The 14,664-nt window shown below is 47.0% G+C and overlaps 1 protein-coding gene across 3 annotated transcripts in view; it reads left to right on the forward strand.

Annotated features, from left to right (window-relative positions):
• Nucleotides 1-7,560: 7,560 nt before the first annotated feature.
• ATG16L2 (autophagy related 16 like 2) overlaps nt 7,561-14,664 on the forward strand; it is a 38,005-nt gene continuing 30,901 nt past the window's right edge. For 2 of the 3 annotated variants that reach the window (XM_087965940.1, XM_087965941.1), the window contains exon 1: nt 7,561-7,837. In XM_087965940.1, coding sequence (XP_087822066.1) covers nt 7,618-7,837 — 220 coding nt within the window. In that variant the 5' untranslated portion in view covers nt 7,561-7,617. The remainder of the gene's footprint in view (nt 7,838-14,664) is intronic. The other variant, XM_087965942.1, reaches the window with a different exon arrangement.

Raw genomic sequence — 14,664 nt, forward strand, 5'->3', positions numbered from 1 at the left:
CCCTCTTTTCTCCCCTCCCTCCTTTTCTCTCCTTCCTTCTTTCCTTCCTCCCTCCCTGACTCCCTCCCTCCATTCCTTTCTCTCCTTCCTTCCTTTCTCTCCTTCCTTCTTTCCTTCCTCCCACTCCCTCCCTTCTTTTCTCTCCTCCCTCATCAGCTGTGCTTATCGGAAGCCGGCTGGGAAGGTCGTACAAGGTGATCATATGACGCTGCAACCGTTGTAAATACAGGGAGTGCTCGACTGACAAGGGTTCATTTAGCGGCCGTTTGAAGTTAACAACGGCACTGGAAAAAAAGTGGACTTTGATTTCCATTGATAATTTTTGTGTGATTTTGTTGTCAGCACATTCAACTATGTAATGAACAAAGCATTTAATAAGAATATTTCATTCATTCAGATCCAGGAGGTCTTATTTTTTGTGTTCCCTTTATTTTTTTGAGCAGTGTATGTTATTTCTTCACAATGACTCACATTTATGACGGTTGCAGCATCCCGTCCCCTTTGGCGACCTTCCGACAGGCAAAATCAAGGAGGAAAACCCGATTCATTTAACAACCGTGTGACTCACTTAACAATGGTGGAAAGGAAAATTTGTAAAATGGAGCAAAACCCACTTAACGTCAACTTTGGGGGGGTCACTTGGGATCATAAGTTGAGGGCGGTACATACCGCTGTTGCCAAGCACCTGGATTTTGATCACGTGAACGTAGGGATGTTATGACGGTTGCAAGTGCGAGGACCGACCGGTTATAACTCACTTTTTTTCAGTGTCGTCGTAACTTTGAACAGTCGTTAAATGAATGATTCTAAATCAAGGACTACCTGTGTATGGATGGTATCTGAAACTGCCGTCCAAAGCAACTTGAAAATACACTTTGGAAAAAGGATTTTTATTCTGACTAGCTAGGATAAGGAAAACACTTTTAAGTGTTTTATTTTTTAAGTCTGTTTCCAAGCTTAGATCAAGGCCCTGGTTTTACTTTTAATTTAAGTTTTAAATGCTAGGTAGTTTGAAGATAAATTATATTATGATCGGTTCCTCTTCCATACCCAGGTTCTTCATTGCACAAGATTTATTTTCTTATTAACAGGAGCTAAAGGAGCCAAAAACTTGTATATGCTGCATTTTGATCACTGTTTTTAATGGGTCTTTGGGCGCTTATCTTCTGTTTCGCATTCTATCGTGGGCGATTGATCCATATGTCAAGCTGAACCTTAATTGGAAATTTAGCAGCATAAATCACAAAAGCCTGTTTCAAACTCATTTACCATGAATGCAGATTGTAATTGGCATGTAATTATTGTATGCTAATTTGAGTGGGGGGGGGATTTCTCCCCCTCCCGTCTTGCTGTAAATATGCACAACTAGAAACACCGGTGTGAAAATCTGGCTGCATTGACTGCATTGCGCTAAGAGAACCAATAGGCCCTGGGCTTGAGTCCGAGTGGATAATCCTTTCCATAGGAGCCAGCCGTGTGCTGCAGCAGCCAAAAAGGCCGATGCAATCCGAGGCTACATAAACAGAGGGATAGAATCGAGATCACTTGATGTGTTAATACCACTTTATAAGGCCTTAGTAAGACCACACCTAGAGTACTGCATCCAGTTTTGGTCACCACATTATAAAAAAGATGTTGAGACTCTAGAAAAAGTGCAGAGAAGAGCAACCAGGATGATTAGGGGACTGGAGGCTAAAACATACGATGAACGGTTGCAGGAACTAGGCATGGCTAGTCTAGGGAAGAGAAGGACCAGGGGAGACAGGAGAGCATCTTCCAATATTTGAGGGGCTGCCCCAGAGAGGAGGAGAAGGGGTCAAGCTATTTTCTAAAGCATCTGAAGGCCAGACAAGGAATGATGGATGGAAACTGAACAAGGAGAGATTCAACCTGGAAATAAGAAGAATTTTTCTAACAGTGAGAACAATCAACCATGGAACAGAAGTTATGGGAGTTTCACTCCTGGAAGCTTTCAAGATGAGACTGGACTGCCATCTGTTGGGTCTCCTGCTTGGGCGGGGGGGTTGGACTACATGACCTACAAGGTCCCTTCCAGCTCATTTATTCTAACAACACAAGTCAGATCTGTTCATCCCAGTTAAATCAACTTTAGAAAGTAATTCAGGTATAAAAGTTTATGGCTTTCCCAGCATTCTGTGGTTGTGAGTTTGCCACCCTGAAAAACAATACAGGTTAAACGTACATTTCAGTTAGGTAGTCCTCGACATACGACCGCCATTGAACCCCGAATTTCTGTTGCTAAGTGAAGCAGCTGCTAAGTGAACTGGCCCATTTGACGATCTTCCTTTGCAAACATGTTCAAATGAATCACTGCCGTTGTTAAGTTAGTAACACGGTCGTTAAGTGAGTCTGGCTTTCCCCATTGCCTTGGTCTGTGAGAAGGTCGCAAATCATGTGACTCTGGGACACGGCGACCGTCATCAGTGTGAGTCTGTTGTCAAGCATCCACATGTTAAATCACATGGCCATGCGGATGCTGCAGCCGTCATACGTGTGAAAAACAATCGTAAGTTACTTTTTCCCATTGTGCCGCTGTTAAATTCGAATGTTCATTAAATGAACTGGACTACCTGGAGCCGCTTCCTAATAAGTCACTTTTTCTTAGTGTAAGAGGCAAAGTCAGTCATAAGCAGGGGTGGGATTCAGCCGGTTTGGCCCGGTTCGGGCGAACTGGTTATTAAATTACATCTGATTTGCCGAACCCGTAGTTGAACTGAGTGGCTGGCCCTACCTACCCCTTCCCTCCCCTCCCCTCCCCGGAATCTCCACGTAGCCCATTTTGGATGCAAGTACGTGCAGGGTCCCCATGGAGGCTCCGGGAGGGTGAAAAAAAGCCCTCGCAAAAGTTCCAGAAGTCCGGAAACATGCCTGTTTCCAGCTTCTGGAGCCCAGGGAGGCTGTTTTTGCCCTCCCAGAGCCTCTGCGTGGACCCTGCACTTGGGCCTGAGGGAAGCCTCTGGACTCTGGGGAAGGTGAAACGGCCTTCCCGGAAGTTCCGGAAGTCTGGAAAGGGGCCAGTTTCCAGCTTCGGACGGCCTCCGGAATCCAGGGAGGCTGTTTTCACCCTCCCAGAGACCAGAAGAAATTCCAGAAGTCTGGAAACAGGCCTGTTTCCGGTTTCTGGAGCCGGGGAGGCTGTTTCGTCCTCCCAGAGGCCGAGGAAGCCTCCGGAATCTGAGGAGGCGAAAAATGGCCCTCCCGGAAGTCTGGAAAGGGGCCTGTTTCCAGCTTCGGAGGGCCTCCGGAATCCAGGGAGGCTGTTTTCACCCTGCCAGAGACCTGAGGAAGCCTCCGGACTCTGGGAAGGCAAAAACGGCCCTCCTGGAAGTTCCAGGAGTCCGGAAACAGGCCTGTTTCTGGCTTCTGGAGCCCGGGGGAGGCTGTTTCGCCCTCCCAGAGGCCCGAGGAAGCCTCCGGACTCTGGGGAAAGTGAAAAATGGCCCTCCCGGAAATTCCCGGAAGTCTGGAAACAGGCCTGTTTCCGGTTTCTGGAGCCCGGGAGGCCATTTTTGCCCTCCCAGAGGCCCAAGGAAGCCTCCAGAATCTGAGGGAGGCGAAAAACAGCCTTCCTGGAAGTTCCAGAAGTCTGGAAAGGGGCCTGTTTCCAGCTCGGAGGGCCTCCGGAATCCAGGGAGGCTGTTTCACCCTCCCAGAGACCTGAGGAAGGCTCCGGACTCTGGGGAAGGCAAAACGGCCCTCCTGGAAGTTCCAGAAGTCAGAAATGGGCCTGTTTCCAGCTTCCAGAGCCTGGGAGGCTGTTTCGCCCTCCCAGAGGCCGAGGAAGCCTCCAGAATCTGAGGGAGGCGAAAAACAGCCTTCCCGGAAGTTCCAGAAGTCTGGAAGGGCCTGTTTCCAGCTTCGGAGGGCCTCCGGAATCCAGGGAGGCTGTTTTCGCCTCCCAGAGGCCCAGGAAGCCTCCGGACTCTGGGGAGGCAAAACGCCCTCCCAGAAGTTCCGGTAGGCCACACCCACCATGGCCACGCCCACCCAGCAACCGGACAGAGAACCGGTTGTTGGGATTTTTGAATCGCACCCCTGGTCGTAAACCCAGGACCGCCTGCGGTCACGAAAAGATTTGCTAAGATTCACTTCCACAAGAGACTTTTATTCTTTGCTTCCCTCTGCATGCTTTGGCCTGGTTTGCTTGTTTATTAAGAAAACACCCGACTCCAAAGCAAACATCGTTTTTTTGGAACTTTGTACCCGAAATTACAACTTTCACTTTTGCCTCTTTTGTGTTCCTGGCCTTGAACCTGCCACAACAAGAAGCTGCCTGCCATAACAGGTGACTCACCTGATGGGGCCTCAGTTTACACCAGGTGTGTTTTCCACCCACCTTACATCGAGACATTTCTGTTCGCATTTCACCGAGCAGCTCACGGCATGCCGTTCTATCGTTCGGTCTCAAAGCTACACCAATGTCTCTTTTTGGTTTTGTTTCAGGCTTTTTAAAGTGACTTTATCGACATTATAAAAAAAGGCAAAGGCAATTTCAAAAAAAGTGATAGAAAACCAGGAGGAAAAAAAGTGGGGGGGAAAACTATGGTATAAAAGACGGAAAGGAAAGAAAAAGGCAACTTCCAACTCACTTTTTAGCAGATGTTTCATGACCCAACGAAGTAGCATCATCATAGTATTAAAATGCCTCACTTAGCAACATAAATTTTGGGCTCAGTTGTCGTCGTAAGTTGAGGATTACCTGCAACCTCTTTGGCCTTCCTTTGTCCTTTTTCTTTTCATTTCCTGCAGCTGGCAGTTCCTACCCAGTTTACTTTAAAACACCGCACGATTAGCAGACAGGAGCTTAAAATTCTTTTTCCCCCCAGAATTATTTAGTTTATTCAAAGAAGGTTAAAATACCAAATACCAAAGTGTTTTTAAAAAGGACAAAAGAATAATTAAAAAAAAAACCCACAGTAAAGAAAAACATTAAAAAGTATCTTTTAAAGAGAAAAAAATCTTAACACATATACATATACACATAACATCCTTCCTAGTTGAATGCTGATTAATATAATACTGCTGATTAATATATTATAATAATGCTGATTCATATAATACAATAATAATGTTGATTCGTATAATAATATAATTTTCTCTGTTAGCTATTTTGTTATTAATAGAAGACAAGCTAACAATTGGTAAATAGAGTTAGTAGTTTAATCGTTTAAGATTTTTGGGGGGGGTGCTGTTTCACAACATCTGGCAAACTAACATTGCTGTATTATATTAATCAGCTTAAAATGCATTTTTATCTCCTTCCTGTCTCCATTCAGTTCTTTTCTGCAAGCCTCCATTAATGTTCCTTTTTTCTTTCCCCGGAATCAAATTTCCACCTCTGCCCAGATACTCTCTTAAACACGATTATTAATACATGAAATAGATACGAATAAAAGGGAACATTAAGACCAGGACAGTAGGCATGTGGGTGCGCTTATGTGGGTCTCTCTTCCCATGGCCTGCTCGCTTTGTTGACAGACAGCTTTATTCTGATCTTCTGAACTGGCTAAAACCATTTCCCCATCACGACCGGACGTGGAGTTCAGATTGCAAATGGTTCCGGGGAGGGAAGGAGGGAGGGAAAACGCCAGCAGGAATGACCCAATCCTGGTTTTGAGTCTTGGCTGCCACATCTGGCAGTGGGGGTCCCTTCGTTCAGGCCCCCAGGGAGTTTGCTTCTTCTCCTTCTCCTTCTTGTAAGATCCTTCGTCCTCCTTCTCACCCCCCTGAAGGAAGGAAAACACTCAGCTCACAGAGTACCAGAACCCTACAATGCTCCTCCTCCTCCTCCTCCTCCTCTACACACACACACACACACACACACACACCATCTTCTAGTACTGATGATGTTACCTTGCTGGGTCATGAAACACCTGCAAAAACAGAGAGCGTAGTTCAGAGAGCACTAAGGATGCCATATTTCTCCTCCACCTCCACCTCTTACTCCTCTCCATAAAACCTCCTGTCATCTGATGATATTACCTACAGTAGTTGGGTCATGAAATAATCTCCAAGAAAACAACCAAGCTCAGAGATCACTACTGAGGTCACCTCTTCCTCCTTCTCTTCTCCTCCTCCTCCTCCTCTTCTTCTCCTCCTCCTCTTCTTCCTCCTCTTCTCCTCCTCCTCTTCTACCTCTTCCTCTTCTTCTTCTCCTCCTCCCCTTCTCCTCCTCCCTTCTTCTCTTCCTCTTCTCCTCCTTCCTCCTCCTCCCTTCTTCTCTTCCTCCTCCTACTCCTTCCTCCTCCCTTCTTCTCCTTCTCCTCCCTCCTGCTCCCTTCTTCTCTTCCTCCTTCCTTCCTCCTCTCCTCCTCCTCCTCCTCCCTCTTCCTCTTCTTCTTCTCCTCCTCCCCTTCTCCTCCTTCCTCCTCCCTTCTTTCTCTTCTTCTCCTTCCTCCTCCCTTCTTCTCTTCCTCCTCCTACTCCTTCCTCCTTCCTCCTCCCTTCTTCTCCTTCTCCTCCCTCCTGCTCCCTTCTTCTCTTCCTCCTTCCTTCCTCCCCCTCCCCTTCTTCTTCTCCTCCTCTCTCCTCCTCCTTTCTCCTCCACCTCTTCCTCCTTCTTCTCTCCTCCTCCTCCTCCTCCTCCCTCTTCTTCTTCTTCTCCTCCTCCCTTTCTCCTCCTTCCTCCTCCCTTCTCTTCCTCTTCTCCTCCTTCCTCCTCTTCTCCTCCTTCCTCCTCCCTTCTCTTCCTCCTCTTTCCTCCTCCTCCTCCTTCCTCCTCCCCTTCTTCTCCTTCTCCTCCCCTTCTCCTCCTCCTCCCTCCTGCTCCCTTCTTCTCTTCCTCCTTCCTTCCTCCTCCTCCCCTTCTTCTTCTTCTTCTCCTCCTCTTCTCCTCCTTCCTCCTCCTCCCTTCTTCTCTTCCTCCTCCCTTCTTCTTCTTCTTCTTCTCCTTCTCCTCCTCCCTGCAAACCTCACTCCCTTTTACTACAGATAACGTCATTTTGTTGGGTCATCCAATGTCTGCAAGAAAACCACTAAACCCACAGCACACCAAGAACCCATAGAACTCCAACTCCTCCTCCTCCTCCTCCCCCCTTGCAAACTCCATTCTCTTCTAGCACCGACGGTATTCCCTAGCTGGGCCATGAAACGCCTCCAAGAAACCCACCCAGCTCAGAGAGAGACCCCCTCAAGGACCCCACCGTTTCAACCCGGAGCTCGAGAGATGCCCTCCTATCGAGGCGTTCCCTACAGTTTGCAAATCGGAAGGCGCGGGATCCGCTGGGGCCAACCAGCGCGGCATGAAATCTCACCGGGCGCTCCCGGCTCGGAACCGAGGCCGAGGGCTTGCAAGGGTCGGAGCTGAGAGGACGGGACGGGGCTACAACAGCAGGTAAAAACGCCTTTCCGGGCGGCCGCGGGCGCAGGGATGCCGGGGCAGAGAGCGCCCAGCCTTTCCCTTCCCCCCCCCCAGCCCCTCTTCTCCCCAAAACGTCGCCCCCGCTTCGTGGGCCGGCTGAGCGCGGGTGGGTGGAGTAGCAACTACAGCCCCCATGCATGCCACGAGCTGCAGAGGCCGGGAAAGAGGTGCAGCGGGCGCCAGGTTGGCGAAGCGGGGAGCGCCGGGATTCCCCCGTTCTGGCCCCGCCCCTCCCGATGACGCCACGGGGACTTCTCTCCTCCCCACCACCTCCCCTCCTCCTCCAACTCTTCCCCGCCCCGGGCCCGCTCGGACCTCCGGGCAGCGCCAAGGGCTCGGCCATGGCCGAAGGAGCCTCGTTGTGCTGCCACCGTCCCTGGAAGCGCCACGTCGTCCGGCAGCTGCAGCAGCGCGACCGGGCGCAGAAGGCGCGCTTCTTGGATCTCGTGCAAGCCTGTGAGTGGCGCGCTCGGGTGGCGGGGGAAGGGGGAAGGAAGGGGCGCTCTGCACACGCCCAGAGGCTGCCTTGCCAATTTGGAGGGAGGGAGAGGGGAGGGGGGAATGGAAGAAGGTCCGCGCTGCGCTCTGCACTGGCCCAGAGGTTGCGTTGCTGGAGGGGAGACGACGAAGGGTCGCGAAGCGCTCTGCACGCGCTCAGAGGCTGCGTTGCTGGGGGTGGGGAAGGCGGTGGAAAAGGGGCGCTCTGCACTGGCCCAGAGGTTGCGTTGCTGGAGGGAGAGGTGGGGTCGCGCTGGCTCTGCACGCGCTCAGAGGTTGCGTTGCTGGGGGAGGCGGTGGAAAAGGGGGCGCTCTGCACTGGCCCAGAGGTCGCGTTGCTGGAGGGGAGACGGCGAAGGGTCGCGAAGCGCTCTGCACACGCTCAGAGGCCGCGTGGTTGGAGGGGAGGCGGTGAAAAAGGTCCGCGCTGCGCTCTGCACTCACTCAGAGGTTGCGTTGCAGGGAGAGGGAGGCGGTCAACCGCTCTGCACGCGCCCAGAGGTTGTCCTGCCGCGGGGCAGGAATAAAAAAATGAGGCCTCGGGCGCTCTGCATTGGCCCATGGCTGGTGGGGAGACCATGAAGGGGTTGCGGGGCACTCTGCACTGGCCCAGAGGCTGCCTTGCCAGAGGGTAGGGAGAGAAAAAGGGACCCCGTCTCCCCTCCAGCCATGGACCAATACAGAGCACCCCGGGGCCTCTTTTTTTTAATTCCTACCCCGCGGCAGGACGACCTCTGGGCGCGTGCAGAGTGCCCGGTCTCCCCCTCCAGCAATGCAATGTCTGGGGCTGTGGGGCAATCTGCACACGCTCAGAGGCTGCATTGCTGGAAGCGAGTCTGTCCTGCAAGAGGGAGAGAAAAACGGGAAACCCCAGGGCGCTCTGCACTCGCCCAGAGGCTGCATTGCCGCCGGGTAGGAGGAGGAGGAGGAGGTGGGCAGAGACGATGAAGGGGCCCTCTGGGACACTCTGCACTCGCCCAGAGGCTGCCTGCCAGTGGTAAGGTGGCGAGGAAGGGGTCCCGCATCCCCTCCAGGAGAAAGAGGGCAAGAGAGCATGTGCAGTGGGCATAGCGACCCCAAAACAGCACCGGGAGACTCCATGCAGGCACAACTCTGTGTATGTGACACACACACACACACGCACACACACACACTCATGCCAGGGCACCCTGATCCCATGCCCCTCCTTTCGTGGGTGCCAACTCAACCCTGGCTGCCCTGCCAAGCACAGAGGTGCCCCTTCTCCTCTTTCCCAGCTTTTTTTTGGGGGGGTGAGGAAAGCTTTGGGTCATCTAGCCCACCCCCCATCGCTCTGGGCATCCTTCCCAGCTTTTCTTTTAGCCAGGATGGGAGCAGATTGCCCTGGCATTGTGGGCTAGGCGTGGCTTGTTTTGACAGCCTCTTGTGCCCCTCCCAAACCCAAGCCATCTTGCCAGAAACGGTGTAGGGCCTGCTTTGGTGGGTGGGGTTGGACTGGATGACCTACAAGACCCCCTTCCAACTCTGTATCTGCAATATGGAGCTCTCCTGGGGCCCCCGGGCACTGCCAGCTCCCCCCAAATCCCCCATCCTTTGTGCCCAGTGGGATACAGACAGCCTGAAAAAACTGGCACGGATTTTGCACAGAAATGCACCAAGGTTTTTCATGCACAACGGGGGGAAGTCCTCGCTTTATGACAATGTCAGAGCCCAACGTTTCTAAGCGAGGCGGTTTAGAAGTGAGTTTTGGCCCTGTTTCACGCCCTGCGTGAAAAGTCGGTGTTAAAAGTCAAATCGATACGGTCGTTAAATAAACCACACGGCCCTTAAGTAAATCTGGCTTTTCCCATTGGCTTAGCTTGTCAGAAGCCAGCTGGGAAGGTCATACGTGGGGAATCGCGTGACGTTGTAAATGGCATAGGCCGAATTTTGATCATGGGACGGTGGGGGAAATGCTGTGATGGTCATAAGTGTGAGGACTGGGAATAAGTCACTTGTTTTAGTGCTGTTGCAAACTTGATCCCTTGAAGACGGGTGGACATCAACTCCCAGAATGCCCCAGCCAGCATAGCTTCAAGTAGCCTGTGATGACCCAGGGTGGGATACAAAATAAACACAGTCACAAAAAAACAGGTGAAGCCCCTTTTATTCCTTCACTTTGCTTCCAAGCTCCAAATATCCTTGACTGGAGACAAAAAAACTCCCCCACAAACAGTTACGCAAAGGAGGAAATGCCGTTTCAACTAAAAATGCCTATAAATTATAAAGAGCAAAAACAACACAAACCACACTGAAGCCATTAAGGGAACCAGGCAAGATAAGGGCTTGAAGACGTCCACAGATATCGGAACACACACTGGGAAGGACGCCAAACTCAAGAGAGGAACCATAAACTAGAGATATGTTTCCACCAGGGGCATGGCCAAGATTGAGAAACTGTTCAAAAATCACTTTTTAAAAGCCAGAAATTAACATTCAAGACACAAACTAAGCCATCTACAAGAGGGAGGATGAATCCAGAGAGCTGCGATTATGTGGGTTGCTGTTGGAAACTTTTTTTTTTTAAGAGTTGGTTCTTCTTTCGTTTCGTTTTTTTTCCCAGCGTGCAAATTTAAGAAATGAAATAAAATGTCGAGGACGGATCTCCCACGATTTGCAACCTCTGGCGGGCTCCTGGTTTCTTTTTAAAATATCCTTAATGATCCACAATTTTATCTTGACGCAAAGTGAGAGAAAGAAGGCATTTTGCAAAAAAGAAGAAGACATTTAATCGGTTACAAAGCCAGCTGTCCAGCAAGGGGACCAATCATAAATCAATTTTTTTCGGTGTCGTTGTAGCTTTGAACGGGTTGCTAAGCAAACCGTTGCAAGTTGAGGACTCCCTCTACAGGCAGGCTTCGACTTACGACCTCCATGGAACTCCAAATTTCTGTTGCTAAGAGGAGATGTCTGTTGAATGAGTTTTGCCCTGTTTTACGACCTTCCGTGCCTCAAGTCGTTAAGTGAATCGCTGCAGTTGTTAAATGAGTGACACGGTTGTTAAGTGATTCTGGCTTTCCCTTTTACTTTGCCAGCCAGAAGGTTGCAACGGGATCACCCGAGTCAGCTGCCAAGGGTTCAAATTTTAATCACGTGACCACGTGGATATTGCACCCGTCATAAGTGTGAAAAATGGTCCTCTTTTCTCAGTGCTGTTGCAACTTTGAACGGTCGCTAAATGAACTGTGGTAGGTCGAAGACAACCTGCATTCAAATAAACTCTAAGAAGCTGCCACTTTTAGCTGTTATTCCAAGTGCTGTAAAAAAATATACGTTCTTAAAACAAAGAGCTAATTTGTATTTGCACAGTATTGGAAAAAGGAGGAAACACCGAGAGAAGATAGAATAGAATAGAATAGAATAGAATAGAATAGAATAGAATAGAATAGAATAGAATAGAATAGAATAGAATTCTTTTATTGGCCAGGTGTGATTGGACACACAAGGAATTTGTCTTGGTGCAAATGCTCTCAGTGTACATAAAAGAGACGATCCATTCGTCAAGAGTCAAGAATCATCAGGTGCAACACTTAATGATAGTCATAGGGTACAAGAAGCAATCAAATCATACTAGGAAACAGTCAATATAAATCATAAGGATACAAGCTACAAAGTTACAGTCATGCGGTCAAAGTCTGCACTACTCTTACTGTTAACCTTCTCATCACTCCTTATCCACCTCTCCCCTCCCACTTGTGACTGTGTGACTGTAACTTTGTCGCTTGTATCCTTACAATTTATACTGACTGTTTCCTAGTAGGATTTGATTGTTTATTGTACCCTATGACTATTATTAAGTGTTGCACCTGATGACTCTGGACTCTTGATGAATGTCTCTTTTCTTTTTATGTACACTGAGAGCATTTGCACTGAAGACAAATTCTTTGTGTGTCCAACCACACTTTGCCAATAAAGAATTTATCTGTCTGTCTATCTATCTATCTCTATCTCTATCTATCTATCTATCTATCTATCTATCTATCTATCTATCATTATCTATTTATCTATCTCATCTATCTATCTATCTATCTATCTATCTATCTATCATCTATCTATCTATCTATCTATCTATCTATCTATCTATCTATCTATCATCTATCTATCTATTTATCATCTATCTATCATCCATCCATCTATCTTATCTCTCTTTCTCTCTAATCTATCTATCTATCTATCTATCTATCTATCTATCTATCTATCTATCTATCTATCTATCATTATCTATTTATCTATCTATTTATCATCTATCTATCCATCCATCCATCTATCTTCTCTTTCTCTTATCTCTCTTTCTCTCTAATCTATTGTTTGTCTATCTATCTATCTATCTATCTATCTATCTATCTATCTATCTATCCATAGCTATCTATCTATCTATATCATAATCTATCCATCCATCCATCCATCCATCTATAGCTATCTATATATACATCATATCATATCTATCTTTATCCATCTATCTATCTATCTCTATCTATCTATCTATCTATCTATCTATCATTATATCTTTCTGTCTGTCTGTCTATCTATCTATCTATCCAAACAAAACAAACAGCCAGTTTGCGCTTGAGAGTCTACACTGTCGCTCTGCAAGAATAAAAGGGATGTGTGGGTCTCTTGAAGGCCTTGCAGTTCCTTTTTTGGACGACTGCACATCCCTTGAAAAGCAGAACAGGAAATGAATCAATTCCCTTCTCTCTTTTTTTGCTGAATAATATGAAGTTTAAGAGGTCAGCTTGGAAGACAGGAGCGAAAAAAAAGTGAGATTTAGCCCACCGGGGTTACGTACAACACAACCAGCTCTTATTTGCACAAATTTCCCCTTGTTGGTGCATGCTTGAATACAGGTAGTCCTCCACTCATTTAGTGACAGTTCGAGGTTTCATTTAGTGACGGTTCGAGGTTTCAATGGCCATGAAAAAAAAGTGAATCCCTGCAGTTGTGACCCTGAGAATGCTGCAAACTTCAAAAGTGTAAAAAACGGTCACCAGTCATTTTTTTTCAGCGCCGTTGTAACTTCGAACGGTCACTAAGCGAATTGTTGTAAGTTGAGGACTGCCTGGAAAATAAAATAAAATATTGAAAAAAGCCATCGTACAGTCAAGTGAGATAAAACATTGGAAAAAAAGACATCATAAAGTAAAATAAAAAATATTTTGTAACGTTCTCTGTGGCACAAAATAAAATCTTTCTCACCTTCTCATCATTCCTACTACCTCCTCCTACTGACATGTTATGATTTATCACCTGCTTGTATTTTATGATTTATGATTATATGTTAAGATTTAGGATCTATGACGTGTCACTTTGTTGTTTGTATGTACACCGAGAGCTTCTGCACCGGAGAGAAATTCCTTGTGTGACCCCTCTCACTTGGCCAAGAAAGAATTCTGTTCTGTTTTGTTCTGTTCTAATCTTCTATAGGGTTTCCTGCCAGAACGGGGTTGGACTAGAAGGCCTCCAAGTTCCCTTCCTATTCTGTTCTGTTCTAATTCTTATTCTATCCCATCCCATCCTATTCCTGTCCTGTTCTTTTCCGTTCTATATTCCTACTAGCAGGGTACCTGTGCTTCACTACGGAACTATGTGATCAGGCTTAGTTTTTGGGGAGGAAAATAAGGGGGGAAAATTATGCCTTTGCCTACCAGCCTCCATCGGTATTCATCTGGCTAGCGTCCTGTCAGTGTGCGAGAGAGTTGAGGGCTGTTTGGAAACTGAAAGCGCATTTGCTGTGTGAGCAAGGAGGAGACAGCATGGAGCCTGGGCGTGGCTTAGCTCAACTGTTCTGTACTAAAGCTGCTTGGTGCTATGAAACTGAAACGGAAACTCCTCTCCTCTGCTTGTATTTTGCTTTTGGAAGAGATTTCTTTCCAAGTGGGGAGGGGGAGTAGAACTCCTTAGCATCAGAGCGTGTTAATCATAATAATAATATAGGAAATACTGATGTTTTGATGGTCATTTCGAAAAATCCTTTCTTAGTGAGCACTTAGAAGCCGGTTCAGGAGATTTTGTGATGATGCGTGAGTGGTATTTCGCTTTTATAATAATAATAATAATAATAATAATAATAATAATAATAATAATAATAATAATAATAATAATAATAATAATAATAATAATAATAATATAATATAATGAAGAGGAGAAGGAGGAAGATTCTGTTCTGTTCTATTTTTATTCTATTTTGTTATATTCTGTTGTGTTCTATTCTATTCTCTATTCTATTTTTTATTCTATTCTTATTCCATTCTATTCCATTCATATTCTATTCTGTTCAATTCCATTCCATTCTAAAATATTGAAAAAGGGCATTATAAGGCAAAGCCAATCACTAAACAGAGTCCATTGTTGATCCCGTTCACATAATGGTAGGAAGCTGCATGGATGCAAAATCCATTGCACGAGTTGAGTTTGACTCCAAGATGATCCGAATTTTATTTTTATTTATTTATTTATTTTTGTCAATCGCTTACAAGATAATAGGTATAAGTAAGAACATAGTTATGAATACATGGATACATATAAGAAAAAAAAAAAAGAAACAATAGGACAGGGACGGTAGGCACAATTGGTGCGCTTATGCACGCCCCCTACAGACCTCTTGGGAAAGGGGTGAGGTCAATAGTAGACAGTCTAAGGTTAAAGTTTTTGGGGTTTGGGGAAGAAACTACAGAGTCGGGTAGAGTATTCCAGACATTGACCACTCTATTGCTGAAGTCGTATTTCCTACAATCAAGTTTGGTGCGGTTTACTTTGAGTTTGTATCT

This window comes from Notechis scutatus, chromosome 5, assembly GCF_049901735.1.
Source record: "Notechis scutatus isolate UNSWTSFEM ecotype Mainland chromosome 5, rNotScu1.2, whole genome shotgun sequence".
In the NCBI taxonomy this organism is placed as follows: Eukaryota; Metazoa; Chordata; class Lepidosauria; order Squamata; family Elapidae; genus Notechis; species Notechis scutatus.